General features: G+C 43.9%; 1 protein-coding gene across 1 annotated transcript; it reads right to left on the bottom strand.

Annotated features, from left to right (window-relative positions):
* Window positions 1–16,952: 16,952 nt before the first annotated feature.
* LOC117551349 (zinc finger MYM-type protein 1-like) lies at window positions 16,953–17,964 on the bottom strand. The gene is made up of 2 exons (XM_034224193.1): window positions 17,307–17,964; window positions 16,953–17,114 (listed from the first exon to the last, which is right to left on the bottom strand). Exons 1-2 carry the CDS (start codon window positions 17,877–17,879, stop codon window positions 16,953–16,955), a joined length of 735 nt encoding a protein of 244 aa, XP_034080084.1. The 5' UTR covers window positions 17,880–17,964.
* Between the last annotated feature and the right edge of the window lie 4,843 nt (window positions 17,965–22,807).

Consider the following 22,807-nt stretch of genomic DNA (forward strand, 5'->3'; position numbering starts at 1 on the left):
TGTACTCTGCACTGTATGGCACTGGATTTAAGTTCCTTAATCTCTGAGGAATTAAACACAATGTTATTGTTCTCACAATATGTTCACAGCAATGTACAATACAGGAAAATCTATATGTTTTTTAATAATACCTTGTGGTGACCACCTATTAATACACTGGGACATAATTCCTACATGGAACTACAGTTGGGGCTATTGTTTCCACACGGACATATATGTTGTTAGCGATGCCATGATCTTAGGGCAGGAATACCGTGAACATAGTTAACGTGACAGAGGAATAAATACACACATACACCATCAGCTGTGCTTCAAACGGAAGTGACACGTTTTATTGAGCATGTCCCTTTTATCACGGGAATACAGGAAGTGATTAGTATAAGATTATTAAATAAACAGAATTCATATATTACATTTCATAATTCAACACCCCCACTTACTCTTATACTGCACAATTTCTCAACATGAATTCAAATGTAAACACCTTATACACCTGCACAATAACACAGTGTTTGAAACTTCTGGGGTTATTTACATTCCAAACAAATACTTTACAAATGTCTCACTTTTTACCTTTGTTGCAGGCTTAGTGAAAATATCAGCAACCATATCAGCTGTAGGGCAATAGTCAATGGTTATCATGTTATCACTCAGTACAGTTCGAACAAAATGATACTTGACATCCACATGTTTACATCGTTGACGACATACTGGGTTCTTGGATAGAGCAATTGCACCCTGGTTATCTTCAAAGATTTTTACAGGAGTATATTGACCCTCACTATCCATGCTCTCTATTAGCTGCACAAGATACACACTCTCTTGTGCTGTGGCAGCCAGTGCCATGTACTCTGCCTCACATGTCGACAAAGCTACTGTTTGCTGTTTCTTTGATCTCCAAGAAATAACAGGCCCATTGCTAGTTAGACTAAAACAGTACCCTGTTATACTCCGTCTGTCATTTTGGTCTGTTGCCCAATCCGCATCACAGTATGCAACAAGTTTCAGTTTTTCATCTTGTTGTTTAAAACATAGCTCCTGATTAATTGTGCCCTTTAAGTACCTCAATACATGATTAGCAGTTAACCAGTGTTGTTCTTTGATTGTATAGACCCATCTACCCCCCACTGCATTTTTGCCCTCTGGTAGTGTGGTCAATGTGAATGTGTCATTTTCCTTAAGAGAATTCATTTCCTCCTGCATAGCATCAGTCCAGAGTTTTGACTCTGCTGAATTCATGGCCTCTTTAAAGGTGTTTGGTACATTACACATTACTCTGTAGCAGTAGTCAATATTTACATACTTCTGGTCGTCACACTGTACTTTACATTCATAGTCCTGTAAATACTGAGGTCTCCTCCTTTCTCTTTGGGGATAGCTTCTATTTTGACCTTCTGCTCCCTTTCCTGTCTGAGTGTTTGTGTCATCTGTCTCAGTTCGAGCCTCCTGTGTCTCTTTTGGACACGAGTCAGTCCCCTGGGTTTCTGGCTTGGTGGATACAAACCTTTTCTCATAAAAATCATCATCACTTGCCTCAAAATCAGTCTGTGTATGTCGCTCGACTATACTTTTTGTGACAAACTTCACTTGCCTGTGTTTTCGAACACTACCAGTGTCTGGGTTGTAGACTAGGTATGCTGGGCTGTTTTTATCATACCCTACAAAAATACCCTTCTCACACCTCGAGTCTAACTTTTTCTTTTCCTGCTTGTATGCATAGCATACAGATCCAAATATATTCATTTTCGAGAGGTTCGGCTTACGTCCTGTCAGCATATAATAAGGTGTCTGTCCTACACGTCTGTTGTAACATCTGTTACGTATTACAGCTGCAGTCATGACGGCATATGTCCATAGCTTCTTTGGTAAATTGCTCTCAAGAAGCATGCATCTTGCCATTTTCAAAAAGTGTTCTCCAGTTTCTCTCAGCTGTCCCATTTTGATGGGGTGAGTAAGGTGCTGAAGTTTCATGTCGTATTGCATGTTGTCTAAGGAGCGATTGAAAGTTTGTCCCGGTGAATTCTGTACCGTTATCAGACCTTATACATTTGATTTTACCATAAGGTACGACATCAGCAATGCATTTTTCTGTGGCTTTGAAAGTATCACTTTTAGCTTTTAGGAAATACACAAATACTGCCCCTGAAAAGTCATCTGTAAAAGCCAATGTGTATCTGAATCCCTCCTTAGCCTCTGGCTCAATGGGACCTGCTAAATCAGTGTGCACAAGATTGAGCGCTGCTTTAGCTCTTGCATCTGGTTGTCTGTTCCTACTCTGAGCAAATTTACCTCGAGTACACACTTCACAGTTAAGGTTAGATGTATCAATCCCACCCTTAATTTTCATCCCCTCAGTGACTTTTTCCAGTTGTGACACATCATCATAGTTACAGTGACCAAGTATTTCATGCCATGTTTGAATGTCATAACATCCATAACATGCATCGTCCTCAGCTTCACAGTCCACAGTGTTTAAAAAATAAAGTCTATCATATTCCTTGATGTCAAATATTTTACCTCTCTGGTGAATCAGCTGGTTACAACCCTGACGAAAGTTCACTGATGCTCCGTTGGCTGTCGCTGCTTTAACAGAGAAAATGTCTTGTGGATAGGACGGTATATAGAGCGCGTCCTTCAGCATCGCTGTCACTCGTCGTCCCTCCGTGTCTTGCAGGCAGACCTCCGCCTCTCCTTTCTTCAAAGCGACACCACTTGTTCTTGTCCCGTCAGCCAATTCAACAAAGTGGTCTTTCGGTTGAAAAGTCTCATCGAACCTTTTAAACTTGTCGATGTTCGTTATTATGTGTGACGTTGCTCCGGTGTCGACCATCAGCCCTTTATGTGTAACTCCGGTTACTGGACTGTCACGTACTTTAAAAACAAATGAGTGGTCCTCAACGTCAGTTGCTTGTTTAGCATTGTCTCTCTCTTTGCGTCTGCAGTTTGCATCTATATGTGTGGAATTTTTGCAAAAACTGCACCACTGTCTCTGGTCTTTGCTGCTCGCACTTCGACACTCACGAGCCCGGTGTCCTTTCTGACCGCAGTTGTAGCAGGTGATATTGGGGCCATCTCTCCACTTCACCCAGCCACTCGCTTTCATAATATTATCAGATTCCTCACTCAAGTTGGCATTGTATTTTTCTGTGCTTTCATAGCTCCTCAACTTTGTTTTGAACTCACCAAAAGTTAGCTTCTCATCCCCTTGTGTAATGTGGATGGCAAACGGCCTAAAACAGATTGGCAGTCCCTTTAAAATCATGGCTATCAGCAGCCCGTCGCTAAGAGTCTCTTCAGCATTTCTCAGTGCTGTAATTGCGGTTTCGGCACGAATAATATAGTCAGTGACGCTCTCATTAGCTGCTTTCTGCAGCGACGTTAGTTCAGTGTAGAGGCTGATCACCCGTGGTTTCCCTTTCCCAGCGTAGTGGTCCCTCAATATTTGTAACGCTTTTCTTCCGTTGTCCGCTGCTTCTCTCATGATCAGTGAAAGGCTTTTATCGTCCAGTACCTGGATCAATTCCGCATAGGCTTCTTCGTTTTTCTGATCATCAGCCTCATCCTCTTCACCTGGCTCCTCTAGGATGGCAGCCTTCAATCCTAGCAGTCGCAGATGACCCAAAAACTTTGTCTCCCATAACTCGTAGTTCTTCTCATCTCCGTCGAAACACAAACGGTTCCACCGGCTTCCATGGTCCCTCCTGGGCCCATAACCTGTTAGCGATGCCATGATCTTAGGGCAGGAATACCGTGAACATAGTTAACGTGACAGAGGAATAAATACACACATACACCATCAGCTGTGCTTCAAACGGAAGTGACACGTTTTATTGCGCAGGTCCCTTTTATCACGGGAATACAGGAAGTGATTAGTATAAGAGTATTAAATAAACAGAATTCATATATTACATTTCATAATTCAACATATGTGTTGTTATCTATATATGTTGTGTGCCCTCCTGGCTCTTTCTCTTGTCGTCCCGGGCTGCGACCCAACAACATCTACATTTCTGCTGCTCATTAAAGCAAGCTTTGTACCTCCATTGCACCGCCTCCGACTCCCTATCTCTCGGCACTACATTGGTGACCCTGACATCGTCTTGAGAAGTTTCCGGGACGGAGCCGAACACGGCAAAAGGAACTCGAGTTCCTTTCTCGAAATGCCGGGGTTTGATTGGAGACGTCCGTGGCTGCTACAGGCACGCGGACGGAGGCTCGGTGCGCGCCTCGCCGAATGGCTGGGGATGTTGCTCGCCATTCCCGCATCTGCCTTCCGACTACAGAGGGGACGATGCACGACCTGCTGGGTAGGGATGAACCCGATTGCTGCCTCGTGGGGTTTCTTCGGGGCGTGCGGCTGCATGTCCCAGCTGCGCTAGCTAACGACAACTAGCAGCTAACCACGTTGGCTAACTACGGCTAGCTACCGATGGCTGCCAGCTAACGGCAACAGCTAACGGCTATCTACCCTTTTGAGTTTTTTTTTGTTTTTTTTCTGGTGCCGGAGAGGAGGTTCGACCAGCCGGTTGACCTCATGTGGACACTCTCACATTTTTCACCACCTCCACGGCGGTTCCAGACGCCACTCACGTTTTCATCGACGCCTGGGTGGTGCACTCCTGGACCCCGTCTCGCCTCGACGGTTTTGGACGTCGCCCATGCTGCCATCGGCCCGTGGGTGGCGCGCTCCGGAGCCTGTCTGGCCTCTCCTGCCTTCCGGGGATATCCAGACGCCACTCACGTTCATCGGCGCCTGGGTGGCGCACTCCTGGACCCCCTCTCGCCTCGACAGTTCCGGACGTCGCCCATGCTCCATCGGCCCATGGGTGGCGCGCTCCGGGACCCTGTCTGGCCTCTCCTGCTTCCCGGGGATGCCTCGACATCTGCTGAGGACTTCATGCCCGCCACCGCGGCACGTCTGCCTGCGGCCGGGTTGCTCTCCTGCTTCCCGGGGATGCCTCGACGCCTGCCGAGGACTTCGTGCCCGCCGCCGTTGCACGTCTGCCTGCGGCCGGGTTGCGCTCCTTCCTCCCGGGGGGACTGCTCCTCTCTTCCGGGGATACCTCGACGCCTGCCGAGGGCTTCGTGCCCACCGCCGTTGTGCGTCTGCCTGCGGCCGGGTTGCGCTCTTTCCTGCTGGGTTCTCCGCGACACCTACTGCGGCCCCCGGTGTGGGTGCCCTCGCCCTCGTTAGGGCCCCTGCCCTCTCCTGCGGCCCCCTTTCGTGGCCCGTTCCATGGCCCGGTCCTCACCTGCGGCCCCACCCTCCTCGGCCCCTGTGGTGCTTCCTCCACGGACGCGATGATTTTTTTGCCATGTTTGAATTCTGGGGGGGCTTGTGTGGTGACCACCTATTAATACACTGGGACATAATTCATACATGGAACTACAGTTGGGGCTATTGTTTCCACACGGACATATATGTGTTGTTATCTATATATGTTGTGTGCCCTCCTGGCTCTTTCTCTTGTCGTCCCGGGCTGCGACCCAACAACATCTACATTTCTGCTGCTCATTAAAGCAAGCTTTGTACCTCCATTGCACCGCCTCCGACTCCCTATCTCTCGGCACTACAACCTACACGATACCGATCTGCATGATATGGCTGGTTAGTTTCTCTGAGGACACGACCAACACGCCCCTCTGATGCTCGGATTCCTTTTGAGGCCAGGTAACCAGTCATCATTTTTCTTCCATATGTTGGTCCAGTCTGAATTTGTAAACACAAAACAAAAACTAAATAGGACCACGGTACGTTTTAACCAAAAAAACCCAGAATATTTATCTCATTATTATTTACACAATTATGTCCAAAGTTATTAGTGAGTATTTCTGTCACATCATTGTTAAGCCTCAACTCAGCTCCTACGTCTCAAAGAAAACCCATAATTCAGGGCTCGTTACATTTGTTTGTATTGTGAGAATAATCAATATACAAATGAAACCGGAACTTTAGTCCACTGATGTAATGTTCCCCCACGGACAAATATCGAGGGTAGTAGCTTCCGGAACCGGAAGTTGCTTTGTTTTTAGCATTCACAGTAGGATGTAGCATATCAAGCAGCATTAGTGAAGAGATGGATACAAACATGTGTCGTTACATACTAAACACACCGTCTCCAACTGCCACTCATCGATGCTAACATATCAACTGTTACTATATGGTTAACTATCATGTATACAGCTATTTAAATGCTTATGAATGGATGTTTAGCTACGTCAATAGATTGCCACGGAATATGACGCCGCCAACCAATGGGAGAAGACTGGAAGTACCAGAGTTTATAATCGGAGCTGAAACGTTTATCCGGCCCCTCTCCCGTCGCAGCCTCAGAGGAACGTCATGTTTACTATAATTAAAACCCTGTCAATTTTACAAGAAGTTTCTTGGATTCTTTCTGGCCATTTACTCCTCCCAGCATTCCGAAACCCAACAGTAGGCTATAGAGTCGTGCAGTGACACGTCCTAAAATCATAAATCTTTCGATTCGATTTATGATTATAAAATTATAAAAGGAGGGTAGACATGTGGCGATTATCCGACTGAACAAAACGTCAAAAAACAAAACAAAAATCCGTCTCTTAAATGTGTGTCAACCACAGACATTATTTCGAGCTATTTTCCAAAATCCTATGGCGAAATTGCATTGGTTTTTGTCGAAGGAACCAGAAGGAACTTACTTCCGCGTTTTAGGACGCTTCACTACACCACTCTATTATGTAATAAGTGCAGTACTTGAGTAAATCTACGTAATTACTTTACATCACTGAATTAAGCCATAGGCCTACATAGGCCTCAACAGCTGCTTTAGCAACCTCTACTTCCAGTTGGGAATCGTGCACTCGCTCTCTGCCTATACCATTTTGGGTACAAAAGCGACACAAAGACAAAGACACAATGACTGGACCCATGTTTTCCTCCTGCTGCCGAAGCATCGTGGGATGCAGGCTCTGTGTGGAGGAGTGGAGGATAACATCTCCCCAATGCCTTAAGTGCAGGGATCAGGAGCCAGTGTATACCCAGGTTGCTGGACTGTCTGCAGAACTGGATGCTTTAAGGGCCCTACCCTAAAGTGGACAGCAGTTCAGTCGTTTATTGTTAAGTTTATTGTTTATTGTTAAGTGCTGTGTGTTCAAATTCCAGGTTCCATGATATCATCATACAGAACATTATTGTTGTAGTTTTCTTTAGCTGTATGACTTGTTAATTGTTCATCTGCAATGTTTAATAAATGGAAAATGGTTTGAATGTGTGTCCATGGTATGTTTAATTATGTTTCTAAACACAGGCAAATAGCTGCATACGTAAGGCAATACAATCAAACACTATTATTTGATCATCCACGCACCAACAGAACATTTGGAAATCAACCATTAATCAGAGGTTGTCGAAGTAATCAGATCTTGTACTTGAGTAAAAGTAGAAGTACTCAGATCTTGTACTTGAGTAAAAGTAGAAGTACTCAGATCTTGTACTGGAGTAAAAGTAAAAGTACTCAGATCTTGTACTGGAGTAAAAGTAGAAGTAATCAGATCTTGTACTTGAGTAAAAGTAGAAGTACAAGATCTGAAAGAGTCAGTGCCCTCACCAGCCATGAACCTCACCGCACGTCACTGCTTTCAACGCTTCATACAGCGGCCGCATGATGTGTGCGGCCCGGGCGATGAAACAGTGGTAGAAGGTCACCATTCCCAGAAATTCACGGAGCGACCAGGCTGTGAGCGGGCGAGGAAAAGTCGCAACAGCCTCCACCTTCGCTGGCAGAGGTGCCGCACCGCCCTTGGTGACGCGGTGCCCCAGGAAATCAATGTCAGACACCCCTAACTGGCACTTTGCAGGATTGATGATTAATCCGTGTTCGCTGAGCCGCGTAAAAAGGGATCGGAGGTGGGACAGGTGCTCTTGTACTTGAGTAAAAGTAGAAGTACCCAGATCTTGTACTTGAGTTAAAGTAGAAGTACCCAGATCTTGTACTTGAGTAAAAGTAGAAGTACTCAGATCTTGTACTTGAGTTAAAGTAGAAGTACTCAGATCTTGTACTTGAGTAAAAGTAGAAGTACTCAGATCTTGTACTTGAGTCAAAGTAGAAGTACTCAGGTTTTGTACTTGAGTCAAAGTAGAAGTACTCAGATCTTGTACTTTAGTCAAAGTAGAAGTACCAGAGTGTAGGAATACTCTGTTTCAGTCAAAGTCCTGCATTCAAAATGTTCCTCAAGTGAAAGTAGAAATGTATTCTCGTCAAAATATAGTGAAAGTAACGACAGTGAAAGTAGTCGTTGTGCAGATTGGTCCATTTCAGAATAATATATATGATATGTTTTATAATGATTGATCATGAAAGTGTTCTCAAAGCTGGTAAAGGTGCAGCTAGTTTGAATGACTTTGTATACTGCAGGGTAGCTGGTGGATTTACTCCAGGTGGAACTAAAGTCTGATTCAACACTTGATTAGATTTCACATAATTAATCCAGATAAAGTTACTAAAGGTTTTAAATACATGGAGTGGAGTAAAAGTGGATACGCTTTAAACTCTAAAATATAGTTACAGAAAGACAGACAGACAGACATCGAGATAGAAAGACATCGAGACAGACATATACATAGAAAGACAGACATACGGACAGACTGTCTTCTGTACTTGTATGTATGTATATAATAATATACGTATATTTGTAACGCAGTCTAAAGGCAAAGACGTAGAACCTTTATTTTGAAGAGTACAGCGCAAGCATAGGGCACACTAGCCAATCAGAAGCAAGGAGGCGCTGGAGACACACCCACTTATGGAAACGAAACATTGAGTAGTATACTTGTTTTAACAGTAAGAACAGAAAAACGAAAAAACGAGCTGAATTTCCGTTTTTTCGTTTTGGGGCAAAATTGAAAAACCAAAAAACGACCCGTTTCTGCTTTTTTGTTTTGTTTAAATTAGAACGAAAAAACAAACGGTTAAAACGTACCTTCGTCGTGGCAGTTTAGCGCAGTGTAATTGTGTTTATTTTGCTATATATATATATATAGGCGCTATATATATCTTATTATTAATATATCATTGGAACGGTACCTCCAGTATGCCTACATGACAAGCATTTTTATAATATACAGTAAACATATCTTTGACTTATTGCAAAATTATAAAATGAAATTCACCCCTGCTGTCATTCTGGCTTTCACTGTTCAAATGAGATGTCAACCATCAAAATGGGATAAGGGGTTCCAAGGGGTTCTCATACGGATAGGTTATTAATTTATTTGCCTAATAGTTGCTTAAAATGCTACAATAACATGCCATGTACGGTCTCTCAGCCACCGTGGGCGGCGTAGTAGGGGGCGTGTCGTGTAGTGTCGTCAATTAGCTTTTCATCTGCCATGCCTCTGCCATGCCTCTCAGCCACCGTAGTGTCGTGTCAGGTGGGCGTGTCGTGTACCGTCGTGGACGGTCGTGTACTGTCCGCGGCCGCAGCTAGACCATATTGTCTTGAGGATAATGGAGGAGCTATAATCGAGGACTGATCTGATGCTTCTTGACATGAGAGCAGTTTCCCAGCGGAGTGAAGAAAATACATGAACCTCACGGGAGTCACTCCTCAGTTTATACCATGTTTTGTTTCAATTAATGTATCATTTAGTTACAAATATGTGATATATCTGAACAGGGCCGCCCCTGGCCAACTTGGGGCCCCAAGCGACATTGTGAGATGAGGCCCCCCCCCCCAACCGACAGTGGTTTTTGGAAACAAAGTAGGCTACTTTGCAAATATAATTCCTGTTTATTATTATTATCAACACAGTTACTTTTTTATACAGTGAGGTAAATGGTAAATGTGCATGTATGTCGTTCAGTATGCGTTTACAGGTGAATACGTCTGCATTTCCTGCCAAATACTAGCCTCAAAAAGATTAAAATATAATTAATGCAAATAAACTACTTCTACTAATAATAATAATAATCATAATCAATTCAATAATATAAATACTATATTTTATTATAATATAGTTGTAATATAGTCAAGACAAAACATGCTTATGACATGCTCAAAAACTGATATTTCTTAAATCTGTATTCAAATGTAGTTCCCTCTGTCAGCAATGTATCAACAACTACACACACATTTCTATCAGTATTTTTCTGTGTTGTGGTTGACATGATGATGACTGTTAGGAGGAAAAGTTTACTTTTTATTCATGTACTTTTTATTCATTTATTTTTTCTTTTAATGTTTCTTTTATTATCTTTTACTGTTTTTAAATGCCTTTGTCTGGAAGTCTTTCATTTTTGTAAAGCACCTTGAATTGCCTTGTGTTGAAAGGGGCTATATAAATAAACTTGCCTTGCCTTAAGGGGAGAGGCTGAGCGTCACCATGAAATGTGCAAATTGACATAAAAATGAATAAAAGGGGAAAAAATGCTCCATGTTTTTTAGGCTGTAAACTTTAAATGTTATGTAAGCCAACTAAACAGACAGTGTATCACTCTTCCTCCTGTACATTAGCAGATAAAAGGCATACAATACTTGAATGAATGGTAAATAAAGAATGCTGGAAATAACTGCATCTCCATTAGCCTATATGCTATGCAGAGACTGCCTTCTTCATGTCGTGAATTTCAGTGGATGTTTTAATATGGCAATTGGCTATTTGACTTATACAACATTCACAAGTTGTACATTTGACTCATACAATAACCCACCTTCGAGTGATGCTCTAGTTTCTTCATGTTTTGTTTTTTTCCCCTCTTGCTTGCGCCGGACTGAAACTGTTTTTTCACCGACATCTCTTCAACTGCACCAGAGCCCTAGAGATACTAATACTTATCTCTCTAGGGCTCTGACCTGCACTAGTGGCCGTATCAAAGCCGTGAGTGGTCAGATGTCGATTCATTGCAACGGTGTCGGGTTACAGACGTGCTCCCCTTGTCACCTCTCACTCTCGCGGGGGGTGCACAGAGAACTGAGTGGAGAACTGCGCACAGCAGCTGAAGCCCTCTGGGCGGGGCCCCCTGCGCAAGGCGGGGCCCCATGCAGCCTGCGTGATTGGCCTGTAGGGAGGGGCGGCCCTGTATCTGAACAACAAAGTGGTCAAAAATCATTTTATTCATTTTTTGGAAACATTTTCATGATCGCTTTTTTCGTTTTACATTTTCATTTATTGTCATTTCCATTGAGTCAGTCATTAAGTGCTATTAAAATGTTAATGTGCTACATATCCACACAAACACACAAAGTGTGCAATCCAATGAATGTTAATCTAACTGGGTTTTGATAGATAACATATCTCTTTTTCTTCTCTCAATTATTTTATTTCTATTGTGCACTCTAATCAATATTAATCTAACTATTGTTCGTTTATACATTTTAAGAATGGCGTTTATCTTTTTTGAGAATTAGTTCTTATTTTATTTTATTTATTTAGGTCTACAACAGATGATGCAAATATTTGTGTCAGTAAATGTGTACTAACAGAGGCGGGGGTGTGTGTGGAAATAACGGGGACAGAGCTGCTGTCAGACGATCAGCTGTGCAGCGTCATCAAACGGACGTCGCTTCACGTGACGCTCCGGAGGAAAGGACGTCCCATTGCTCTTAAAACTCATTTCCCTGCTTCTCGTGGTTTCCTTGCATCTCTCCATGCTTCCCTGGTGGGAGGGACTAGTCACAGGGAAACAACGCAAGTGAGGGACGCAAGGAATCCATTTAACCGAAGTGAGAAGGACCCTGAAACTGAGCTTCGGGAGGAATTCAAAAAGCTCACTTTGATGGGAAGAAACGTCAGTGAAGCAAATGATGACTTTCGGAGTGGCCTACTCGCAGACATAGAAGCCAGCACTGCTGAAGAGGTGGAAGAAGCGCTTAGCGAGCAACTGGAGGCTGAGAGAAAACTATCAATGAAAGTGAAATCAGAATGAATGAAGTGAGAATAATTGTTCAAAGAAACCTGTGGTCTCGTTATGGGCAAAAGGAGCTGGAAACTTCAATCCAGGAAGCAGAAACGGCTTGTGATAATGCTGCTGAAACATCTGTATCTGCACTCAATTGGGATGGTTATGAGATGCAGTTGGGTTTCATGGAGAAGCTGATCAAGGAAGCTAGTAAAAGCCTAGCATCTTGGGAACTGTGGATTCCAGAGACTGAAAAAACTAATCTAGAAGGCAGAGTCAAGGACTTAAAGTCTATGAATAACAAGCTTGAAGCAAGGAGAGCAGAGTTTGTGTTTGCACAAAGAAATTCAGAAGAAGAAAAGAGTGCATATCTGCTGACTTTAACGGCTGCTTCATCAACCCCACATGCAGCAAACACCACGCCCTTGGTGAGAATTAAACCAATTAGTCTGCCCAAATTTCATGGCTGTAAAAGAGATTTCCACAGATGGAGGAGAGACTGGGAGAGCCTGCAAAGACAGGGAGAACCAACAGGCTCGAGTGAAGTCAAAAAGATTCAGCTTTTGGACAGCATGGATGAGAAAATCTCAAGAAACCTCAGACTTTCAACATACAATACAGCAGAGAACATCTTTAGAGTGCTTGAAAATAGATATGGGAATAAGTCTACAATTGCAATAGAAATAATTGAAGATCTTGAGAAAATTCCTGTTTTAAGAGCAGATCAACCAAGAAGAGTCATCGACTTAATCCAAACTGTGGAGAAAGCACTGGCAGACCTGACAGAGCTTGGAAGGACAGATACCATCAAGAACCCACTGGTCACTAGGTCCATAGAGAGCAAGCTGCCGGATCCTGTGAAGAAGGATTGGCTCGTCTTCATGGTAAATCCCAGCAATAGAGTCACCCCTGAGAACCATTTTGACAGTCTCCTCAAGTTTCTGAAGACACAAGAAGAGATCTTGGAAAAACTGGAGCAGCTTGGAGTAACTGAAAAGTCAGAGAAACCGGAAAGGAAGTTTGAAAGAAAATATTCCTCAACACGTTCCACCAGGAGAGACGGACGTTGTATTGTCTGTGGAGAAGAAAGGCATGAAGAGAAACTATTCTTTTGCCAGCAGTTCAAGAGCCTAAATCTGGTCGAAAAGTTAGATGCTGTGAAGAGGTTGGGAGCTTGTAAGAGGTGTTTGAGATGTCATGAAGAAGGACATGAGTGTGTAAGCACCTACTTTTGCAGGAAAAGAGAATGCAAGAAGGGGAGCTCTTCAGACCACCACTTTGTCCTCTGTCCTAAAGGAGAGTACAGAGAACGTGAACTGGACAAAGGTGGGAAAGACTTGAAGAAAAGACCCAAACTCACAGAAGAGCAAGTGAAATGTATTGCTGAACTCTCTCCCAAAATGGCAGAAAAATACAAGAACGCCTTTTCCAATATGACTGCAATAACAAACTGCAATGAAAAGGACCGGTCTGTGCGGATGGAAGGAAATAGACATGACGAGATACCAGTTATCATGATGCTGCTGTAAGTTACTGCAAATTCAGGTCAGAAAGTTGGAACCCTGATAGATTTAGCATCAGACACCAACTACATAACCCACAGAGCCGCCAACCGGTTAAACCTGGAAAGTGAAAAAATCACATTGGTTGTCCATGGAGTTGGAGGAATGACACTGAGGGTGAACAGCAGAAGATATTTCCTCAGAGTTAGTGTCAAGACACCCAGAGGTACAGAAAAAGCGCACCAACTTGTTTGTTATGGCCTCAATTAAATAGCCAACGTGCAAAGAGTCATCGAACCTGAACAGCTGAAGAAATTCTTTCCAGAAGTCAAACTTGAGGATTTAGAAAGACCAGAAAACATTGAGCTACTTATCAGCCACCGAGAAGGTAGACTGGTCCCACAGAGGGTGAAGATTGTCGGAGACCTCGTTTTGTGGGACAGCCCACTGGGTAAAACTGTGGCTGGAGCTCACCCTGATCTCTTTGAGGAAGTGGAGATGACAACACATAAGTCTGAAACACACTTCGCTTGCTCCATGCGTATGGCCGCAGTGAAATACGAGGAAATCATCGGAGCTGAAGAGATTCAGGCTGAAACAAAAAGCACAGCTGTTGACAGAGAGTTTCTGGATTGGTGGAAGTGGGACAGTATTGGAGGAGCCTGTGAACCAAAATGTGGAGGATGTCGATGTGGTCATTGTCAGCCTGGAGGAAAGGAAATTACATTAATTGAGGAAAAAGAGCTGGAAATCATAAAACAAGGCCTTACCTATGTTACAGCTGATGCCCACAGTAGTGCTCCACACTGGGATACAAAGTACCCTTGGATCGAGGACCCAATCTCTCTTCCCAACAACAGGACTGCAGTGGAAGCAACTTTTCTGAGGACAGAAAAACAACTCAAGAGGGAGCCAGATTGGCAAGCTGCCTACAAGGCACAGGTACATGAAATGGTGGAAAGAGGAGCGACCCCTGCTGATCTCAAGGAGGGATCTGAGTGGCAGAAAGGACCTTCCTTTCTGAAAATGCCAGTGAAGGAGTGGCCAAAGAAGTCAGCAAAGGAGGTTGCGGCAAATGCAAAAGAGGACATCAATAAAATCCAAAGGAAAACATTCACAGCAGCACTCACCAGAGCTCAGGCAAAGATGAAGCATCCTGATGGCAAATAACCTCTAACCCTTATAAAACCCTCTGAGGGTGAGAAAGAGACTCGAACCCGAAGAATACCAGCTGGCTCAGTTATAGGGCAACTGATTGATGTGAGGAAATTCAGCAGCTTGGATAAACTGGTCCGAGTTGTTGCCTGGGTGCTGTAGAAGCAAACACAGTAGTGGTGGCTTAAAGCCCACCTCTGCTCCGCGCCGTCCGTTTAGATGAGCCTGGTCAGATTAATAAAAGAAGGAGTTCAAAACACCGGCATAAAAGTTATAACAATAATCTGATTTTAATGGTAAAAAACACAATACGAAATACAGAGTGCCCTGTAACAGAGCACTCCGGGCTCCCCGCTCTACCGCCGTGCGATACAGATATCGGGACCAGCCAGTCAGAAACAGGGGGCATTTTGCATGGGTAAACAACAGTATACAGTGGGGCAAAAAAGTATTTAGTCAGCCACCAATTGTGCAAGTTCTCCCACTTAAAAAGATGAGAGAGGCCTGTAATTTTCATCCTAGGTATACCTCAACTACAGTGGCGAGCCGTGACTTTTCTACCTAGGCCCTCTGACCCCACCCCCCTCTTCCCTCGAAAAAAAAAAAAAAAAGTTTTTACGTCACAGCCTATAGTATACTTCAGCGGAATATCAAAACAGCGGCCCGGGGTGCAAAACGCATCAATGACAGCGACCCTCTACCACACAAAACAACACCATTTATATAAACACCTATCATGACAGGGCACCCACAGCCAAGTAACAATTACAAATGAATTAAGTCGGCACGGCGGCCCACATTGAAAATCACTTTGACTTACCTTTGATGATCAAATCACCTAAACACAAAGTCCATCCTCCTGTCTTTTTGGATGAAGAACTTGATGGCGTCGTCATGCAGGTGATCCTTTGCTTTTAAAGCAATCAGCAATTCCTTCTCGATCGAAATTAAGGCCAAGTCTGACAGTCGGACTTGCCCAGTCGTGGACCTCGAGTAGCTTTTTATGCGCTTCAGCGCAGAGAAGGACCTCTCCACAGAGGCAGTGGACACAGGTATTGTCAGGATGATGCATGAGAGGGTGTACACCTGTTTCATGCTTTCACTCAGTCCTTTTTTGAGGATAAACTGATGAATGTCGGCTGGGCTTTTCCCCAAAATGTCAGACATGCCGTACATCACGGCGAGTTCCGTGTGCAGTCGAGGCTGGTCGAAATATCCGCCATAGCTCTCCATCAAACTGTTCAAGGCAGCAGTTGGGAAATAGTTACAGTAATGCCCGAACTGTTGCGGGTCCAGAAGGGCCAGGAATTCCAGCTTTTTGTGGTCACTGAAGCGGTTGGAAATCTGGGTTAGCAGGCTGTCAATTACGCTGCAGTGGAGCTCCCTGTACCGTGCACGAACGTCTCCTTGAGCTCCACGGCCGCGCGGAGGACCAACCAAAGCCTGGGTTTCATCGTAGACGCTGTCAAAGTTCCCCTTCTCCTGTTCAATTTGTCGCTGTAGCTGATCCACTCTGGCCAGGCAGAACTGCATATCAAAACCTTTGTTCTGAAGTACACTGAACAAAAATATAAACGCAACACTTTTGTTTTTGCTCCCATTTTTCATGAGATGAACTCAAAGATCTAAAACATTTTCTATATTCACAAAATAACTATTTCTCTCAAATATTGTTCACAAATCTGAAAAAATCTGTGATAGTGAGCACTTCTCCTTTGCCGAGATAATCCATCCCACCTCACAGGTGTGGCATATCAAGATGCTGATTACACAGCATGATTATTGCACAGGTGTGCCTTAGGCTGGCCACAATAAAAGGCCACTCTGAAACGTGCAGTTTTGCTTTATTGGGGGGGTCTGGGGGGGTCCGAAAACCAGTCAGTATCTGGTGTGAGGGGTAGGATTAGGGTTAGGGGTAGGGTTAGGGTTAGGGTTAGGGTAATGTTGTGAATCGAGTGGCCTGTGTTCGTCATCCATAACATACGCCTGCCCATACCATAACCCCACCACCACCATGGGCCACTCAATTCACAACATTACCCTAACCCTAATCCTAACCCTACCCCTAACCTTAATCCTATCCCTCACACCAGATACTGACTGGTTTTCGGACCCCCCCAGACCCCCCCAATAAAGAAAAACTGCACGTTTCAGTGTGGCCTTTTATTGTGGCCAGCCTAAGGCACACCTGTGCAATAATCATGCTGTCTAATCAGCATCTTGATATGCCACACCTGTGAGGTGGGATGGATTATCTCGGCAAAGGAGAAGTGCTCACTATCACAGATTTTTTCAGATTTGTGAACAATATTTGAGAGAAATGGTTATTTTGTGTATGTAGAAAATGTTTTAGATCTTTGAGTTCATCTCATGAAAAATGGGAGCAAAAACAAAAGTGTTGCGTTTATATTTTTGTTCAGTGTATTTCAAAAACAACATCCGAGTAGGAGAAGATAGCGTGGAAGGTTTTCAACCAAAAGCTGAAATCGAAGCTGGTAAGGAGGGTGATGTATCCATCAGAGCAATGAACAGTTTCGTCATCAAACTCTGTGTGATGGTCTACGATGTGCTCGAACACCTACGAGAGTAATGCTTAGTTTAGAAAAAACAACTTAGACCTCCAGTAAACACTAAGATTAGCTTTTCATTTAATGTAATACTAGCATAGTTCTTTACCTTCATGTTTTTATGAGTGGGTAGTTTCCAACACTAAATCATTTCTTTATTATTGTTAATATTTCCATTACGTTCATTGTTATTATTATCTTACCTCTCTCAATTCCCTGGTCTTCTCTGCCACTGTGCACACCAAGCAAGAATGAAAGCACCAGCGAGTAGGAGCTGCCCGTGGAAGCCTATGCTGGCAAATATCATCCAGTAGCTTGGTGCGCTTTGCTGAGCGGCTGAAAAAGGTGGCCAAGCCAGAGAGGTGGGAGAAGAAGACCTTACACTCTCTTATCTTGGAAGCTCCATTTGACAAAACGAGATTTAAGATGTGAGCATAGCAGTGAATGAAAAGGGCCTGTGGAATTGTTTCCTTAACTTTCGCTTGCACCCCATTCAATCCAGAGGCCATAACAGCTGCTCCATCGTAGCACTGCGCGACCACTTTGTCAATACAGCCACTCTCCCTCAGGAACTCCAGCAGCCGTGTAGCTATGGCCTCTGCTCGTTTGTCCTCTGTCACATCTTCGTACTTGAAGAAACGCTCTTTTATCCCATCGTCAGTGACATATCGAAGCACATATGACATCTGCGCCACGTTGCTAATGTCTGTCGTTTCATCCAACATGACCGCAACAAAAGGTGCCTTCCTCAGCTCCTCTTTCATGCTATCCGTCATTACACTAGCGACAGCGCTGATCAGGTCATTCTGAATCCTTGAAGATGTGCCGGTAAATACTGTTGATGTGGCGAGGTGTGTGTGCAGGTCGCTGTTCTGCCACTAAATCCAGCAACTCTATGTAATTCCCCTTGTTTGATGAAGTTACACTCTCATCGTGACCTCGGAACGGCAACTCCTGCTTGCCCAAGTACACCACACAATTTATCAGGCGTTTCAAAATTCCTCGGTTCCTCTTCACCTTTTCATTATGAAGGATGACACCCCGGCGTTGTTGCTCATCCAGCTGGAGCTCTATCCTGGTGTCCCCAAATGTTTTAAGCAGAATAGTAGCTCTGAGGTGACCTGAAGCATTCTGATGGCGATGTGCTGATTTGGATAAACTTCCTAAATCAGAATATCCATCTCTGGCCCATGACCCACTGTCCGCTCCAAAAAGCAAGCAATCCCAGCAGTACAGCTTGTGTTCCCTGGTTGATCCGGTCATCCAGTTGTATCTGGCGTAATTGCCGATATTAAAAATGCCTCTCGAACCGTTTGGTTTTTTGAACCAAATTAAGCTGTGGTGTTGGTCGCCCTTTGGTAATTAACTCTAATTTATCCGTGTAACTCATTCTTGAAAAAGACTCGGTTAGTAGTTTCGCAACGATGTCATTACTATCACTAACGTGAGCCATCGTGAATGAACGTATGCTAATTCCGCCTAGCTTGACCCGTTGATATATCACATGCATAAACTTGGCAGCGCAGCGGGCGGAACTTGTCATAAAGTCCGCGATAATAAAGCCCTCCCATTTAGAGGGAAGATATGATTGGTCAATTGTTCTGTCACTTGACATTACTCTCTCGTTGTTTTACTATAGCGGGCCCTCTGTGAATCGCATAGAGGGCCAGACGAGCTTTTTTCATGTAACCCTTCACATTCAAACAGAAACTGAACAGGCAGATTCGAAGGATTTATTTCTTTGGAAATTTTATTTTAAATACAATTAAATCAAGTTTTTTCGGTAAAAATACAACAAAAATAATATTTAAAAAATATATATTTAAAAAAAATAATATATTTTTTAAATGTTTTTAAATATTATTTTTTAGAATATCTTAGGCCCTCAGAGAGGGCCTAGAGGGCCCTGACGGCTCGCCACTGCTCAACTATGAGAGACCAAATGAGAAAAAATCCAGAAAATCACATTGTCTGATTTTTAAAGAATTGATTTGCAAATTATGGTGGAAAATAAGTATTTGGTCAATAACAAAAGTTCATCTCAATACTTTGTTATATACCCTTTGTTGGCAATGACAGAGGTCAAACGTTTTCTGTAAGTCTTCACAAGGTTTTCACACACTGTTGCTGGAATTTTGGCCCATTCCTCCATGCAGATCTCCTCTAGAGCAGTGATGTTTTGGGGCTGTCGCTGGGCAACACGGACTTTCAACTCCCTCCAAAGATATTCTATGGGGTTGAGATCTGGAGACTGGCTAGGCCACTCCAGGACCTTGAAATGCTTCTTATGAAGCCACTCCTTCGTTGCCCGGGCGGTGTGTTTGGGATCATTGTCATGCTGAAAGACCCAGCCACGTTTCATCTTCAATGCCCTTGCTGATGGAAGGAGGTTGTCACTCAAAATCTCACGATACATGGCCCCATTCATTCTTTCCTTTACACGGATCAGTCGTCCTGGTCCCTTTGCAGAAAAACAGCCCCAAAGCATGATGTTTCCACCCCCATGTTTCACAGTAGGTATGGTGTTCTTTGGATGCAACTCAGCATTCTTTCTCCTCCAAACACGTCTAGTTGAGTTTTTACCAAAAAGTTCTATTTTGGTTTCATCTGACCATATGACATTCTCCCAATCCTCTTCTGGATCATCTAAATGCTCTCTAGCAAACTTCAGATGGGCCTGGACATGTACTGGCTTAAGCAGGGGGACACGTCTGGCACTGCAGGATTTGAGTCCCTGGCGGCGTAGTGTGTTACTAATGGTAGCCTTTGTTACTTTGGTCCCAGCTCTCTGCAGGTCATTGACTAGGTCCCCCCGTGTGGTTCTGGGATTTTTGCTCACCGTTCTTGTGATCATTTTGACCCAACGGGGTGAGATCTTGCGTGGAGCCCCAGATCGAGGGAGATTATCAGTGGTCTTGTATGTCTTCCATTTTCTAATAATTGCTCCCACAGTTGATTTCTTCACACCAAGCTGCTTACCTATTGCAGATTCAGTCTTCCCAGCCTGGTGCAGGTCTACAATTTTGTTTCTGGTGTCCTTTGACAGCTCTTTGTTCTTGGCCATAGTGGAGTTTGGAGTGTGACTGTTTGAGGTTGTGAACAGGTGTCTTTTATACTGATAACGAGTTCAAACAGGTGCCATTAATACAGTTAACAAGTGGAGGACAGAGGAGGCTCTTAAAGAAGAAGTTACAGGTCTGTGAGAGCCAGAAATCTTGTTTGTTTGTAGGTGACCAAATACTTATTTTACCGAGGAATTTACCAATTCATTCATTAAAAATCCTACAATGTGATTTCCTGGATTCTTTCCCCCCATTCTGTCTCTCGTAGTTGAAGTGTACCTAGGATGAAAATTACAGGCCTCTCTGATATTTTTAAGTGGGAGAACTTGCACAATTGGTGGCTGACTAAATACTTTTTTGCCCCACTGTATATGGACATATTTGGGGCGGAGAGTCACTTCCCTTCCTTCTTGCACCTGAGTTCACTCCTTTAATTTCCCAAGGAAGATTTCACACAAACTCTATTCTTTCCCAGACAACCAAACATTGTACACAGATATATTGGTACATTACTTCTGAACAGAGCGTGAGTAGACAAAGGCAGAGTCAATCATTATCTTCCACCTAACTTCACTCCTTTAGTTTCCCAAGGAAGATTTCACACAAACTATTCCTTCCCAAACAATCAAACATTGTACACAGATATATTCGTATCAAACATTGTACACAGATATATTGGTGCTTGAGATTATATTGTCCCCCAGAAAGAACCTTGAAAAGAACGTGTGTGTGTGTGTGTGTGTGTGTGTGATATAGGATTACTTTAAAACAGTCCCAAATAATACATGTTCACTTCAATACAGTTCAAGATAATACCTGTTTACTTTAATACAGTTTAGAACAATATCTGTTTACTTTAATCCCTCTTTTGATCTCACCTTCAGAGATCAACTTATACACAGCATTTGAAACATAACCACTGTCATTCTTTTCTACTGTCTGTTCCCCAACATTTATATAAATCCATCAGAAGCTGGGATTTAGAGCACTTTAAACCTTTAGAAACAGTCCACCATAACAACTTCTTATGACAGTGGAGGGAGACCAAAATATGTTAACAAAATTGTCCTTGTCGGCTGAGTCATCGTGCTCGTCCCCCTCCGATGCGTAAGCCAGCAAGGGCATTTGGTACGAAGGGGAAGGGGCAGCTTCTCCCTCAAAAAATGGGTTATTAAAACAAAGTTCCTCAAAAAATGGGATATTAAAACAAAGTTCCTCAAAAAATGGGATATTAAAACAAAGTTCCTCAAAAAATGGGATATTAGAACAAAGTCCACACCGGCTATATCAACCTGTTTCAGCGGAGAGTGTAGTCCCCTGTGCTGTCTTTGTCCCCCCGATCCGCTGACGGCGGCTTCTGGGCTGCCTGCTAGAGAGATGTCTTCTGGATCCTCCTCCTCCGGCCCGCTGATGGCGGCTTCCGGGTCGATGCTGGAGAGATGTCTTCCCGATCCTCCTTCTCCGGCCCGCTAGAGATGTCCTCCCAATCCTCCTCCTCCAGTCCGCTGATGGCAGCTTCCAAGTCGTCTGCTGCATGGATGTCCTCGAGGTCCTTCTCCTCCAGTCCGCTGATGACAGCTTCCGAGTCGACCTCCTTGACGAGAGCCAGATCCGTCCCTGATGTCGTCCCCTGGTCCTAGCAGGTGGTTTCCCCCGCCGCACACTGGCTCCAGCTGTCCCCCTTTCCCTACGGGTGTACCGATACTTGAAAGGTACCACCGCGATACCCTGCCGTTAAAATGTTACGATTCCTCCGTTTCATTAGTATCGGTACTTTAAGAATGACGGGGGAAAGTACTCCGGTGAGAAAGCGGGCCCGTTTTAATAAGAAGCCGTGTGTGTTTAGCGCTCTGCTTCCACTCCCTGCACTGCAGCCGTGCCTGCAGTCCCGCCCTCTCAAGCAACGCTCTAAGTCCCTCCCCTCTCTCGTGCACGCGCTAGCTGCCAGAGCATGTGAGAAAACGAGAAGCATGGCTGCAAGTGGGAGTGCAACTGCCGCTGCGCCTCGGCTTGGTGACAAAAAAGACGCCAAGAAGCGAAATTTGGAAGTATTTGAGCTATATCTCTGACAGTGAGGGGCAAGCCTACGGACACCACGAGGCCTGTCTGTGAGAAATGTATTAATTTTATTTAATAGGAAAATCTTGTCATTTATTAATTTATGTTCCTCATTGTTTAAAAGTTTGTGTTATGGTTATGGTTCTGGTGTGAAATAAAGCACAATAATTACATTTAAGACTGTTTTTTAAGAAAAGTATCGAAAAATAATCGGAATCGCAATTCTTGACTTGGTATCGAAACCAAAATGTTGGTATCGTGACAACACTAGCTACTCCTGACAGTTAAACCTGATATTTAGTAGGTCTGTTAAGTATTAACGTAATTTGGCCGGTCAAAGTGGTTTGGGCTCGGATAAAATCGCTCCGTTACTTTCGTCCCGTGTTACTTTCGTCCCGGCTCCCGGTGTGTATGTGTGGTGTCAGGTGTCAGTGTGAGAGGGTGTCAGGTGTCAGTGTGAGAGGATGACAGCAAGTCTAATTTTGATGTGGCCCAAGAGCCAATCACAATAATACCTGCGATGCAGGGAACCAATCACCTTTGAGGGGGGGAAACCTATCGTTGATTAAACACTATCCAGTGTT

This window comes from Gymnodraco acuticeps, unplaced genomic scaffold, assembly GCF_902827175.1.
Source record: "Gymnodraco acuticeps unplaced genomic scaffold, fGymAcu1.1, whole genome shotgun sequence".
Classification (NCBI taxonomy): Eukaryota; Metazoa; Chordata; class Actinopteri; order Perciformes; family Bathydraconidae; genus Gymnodraco; species Gymnodraco acuticeps.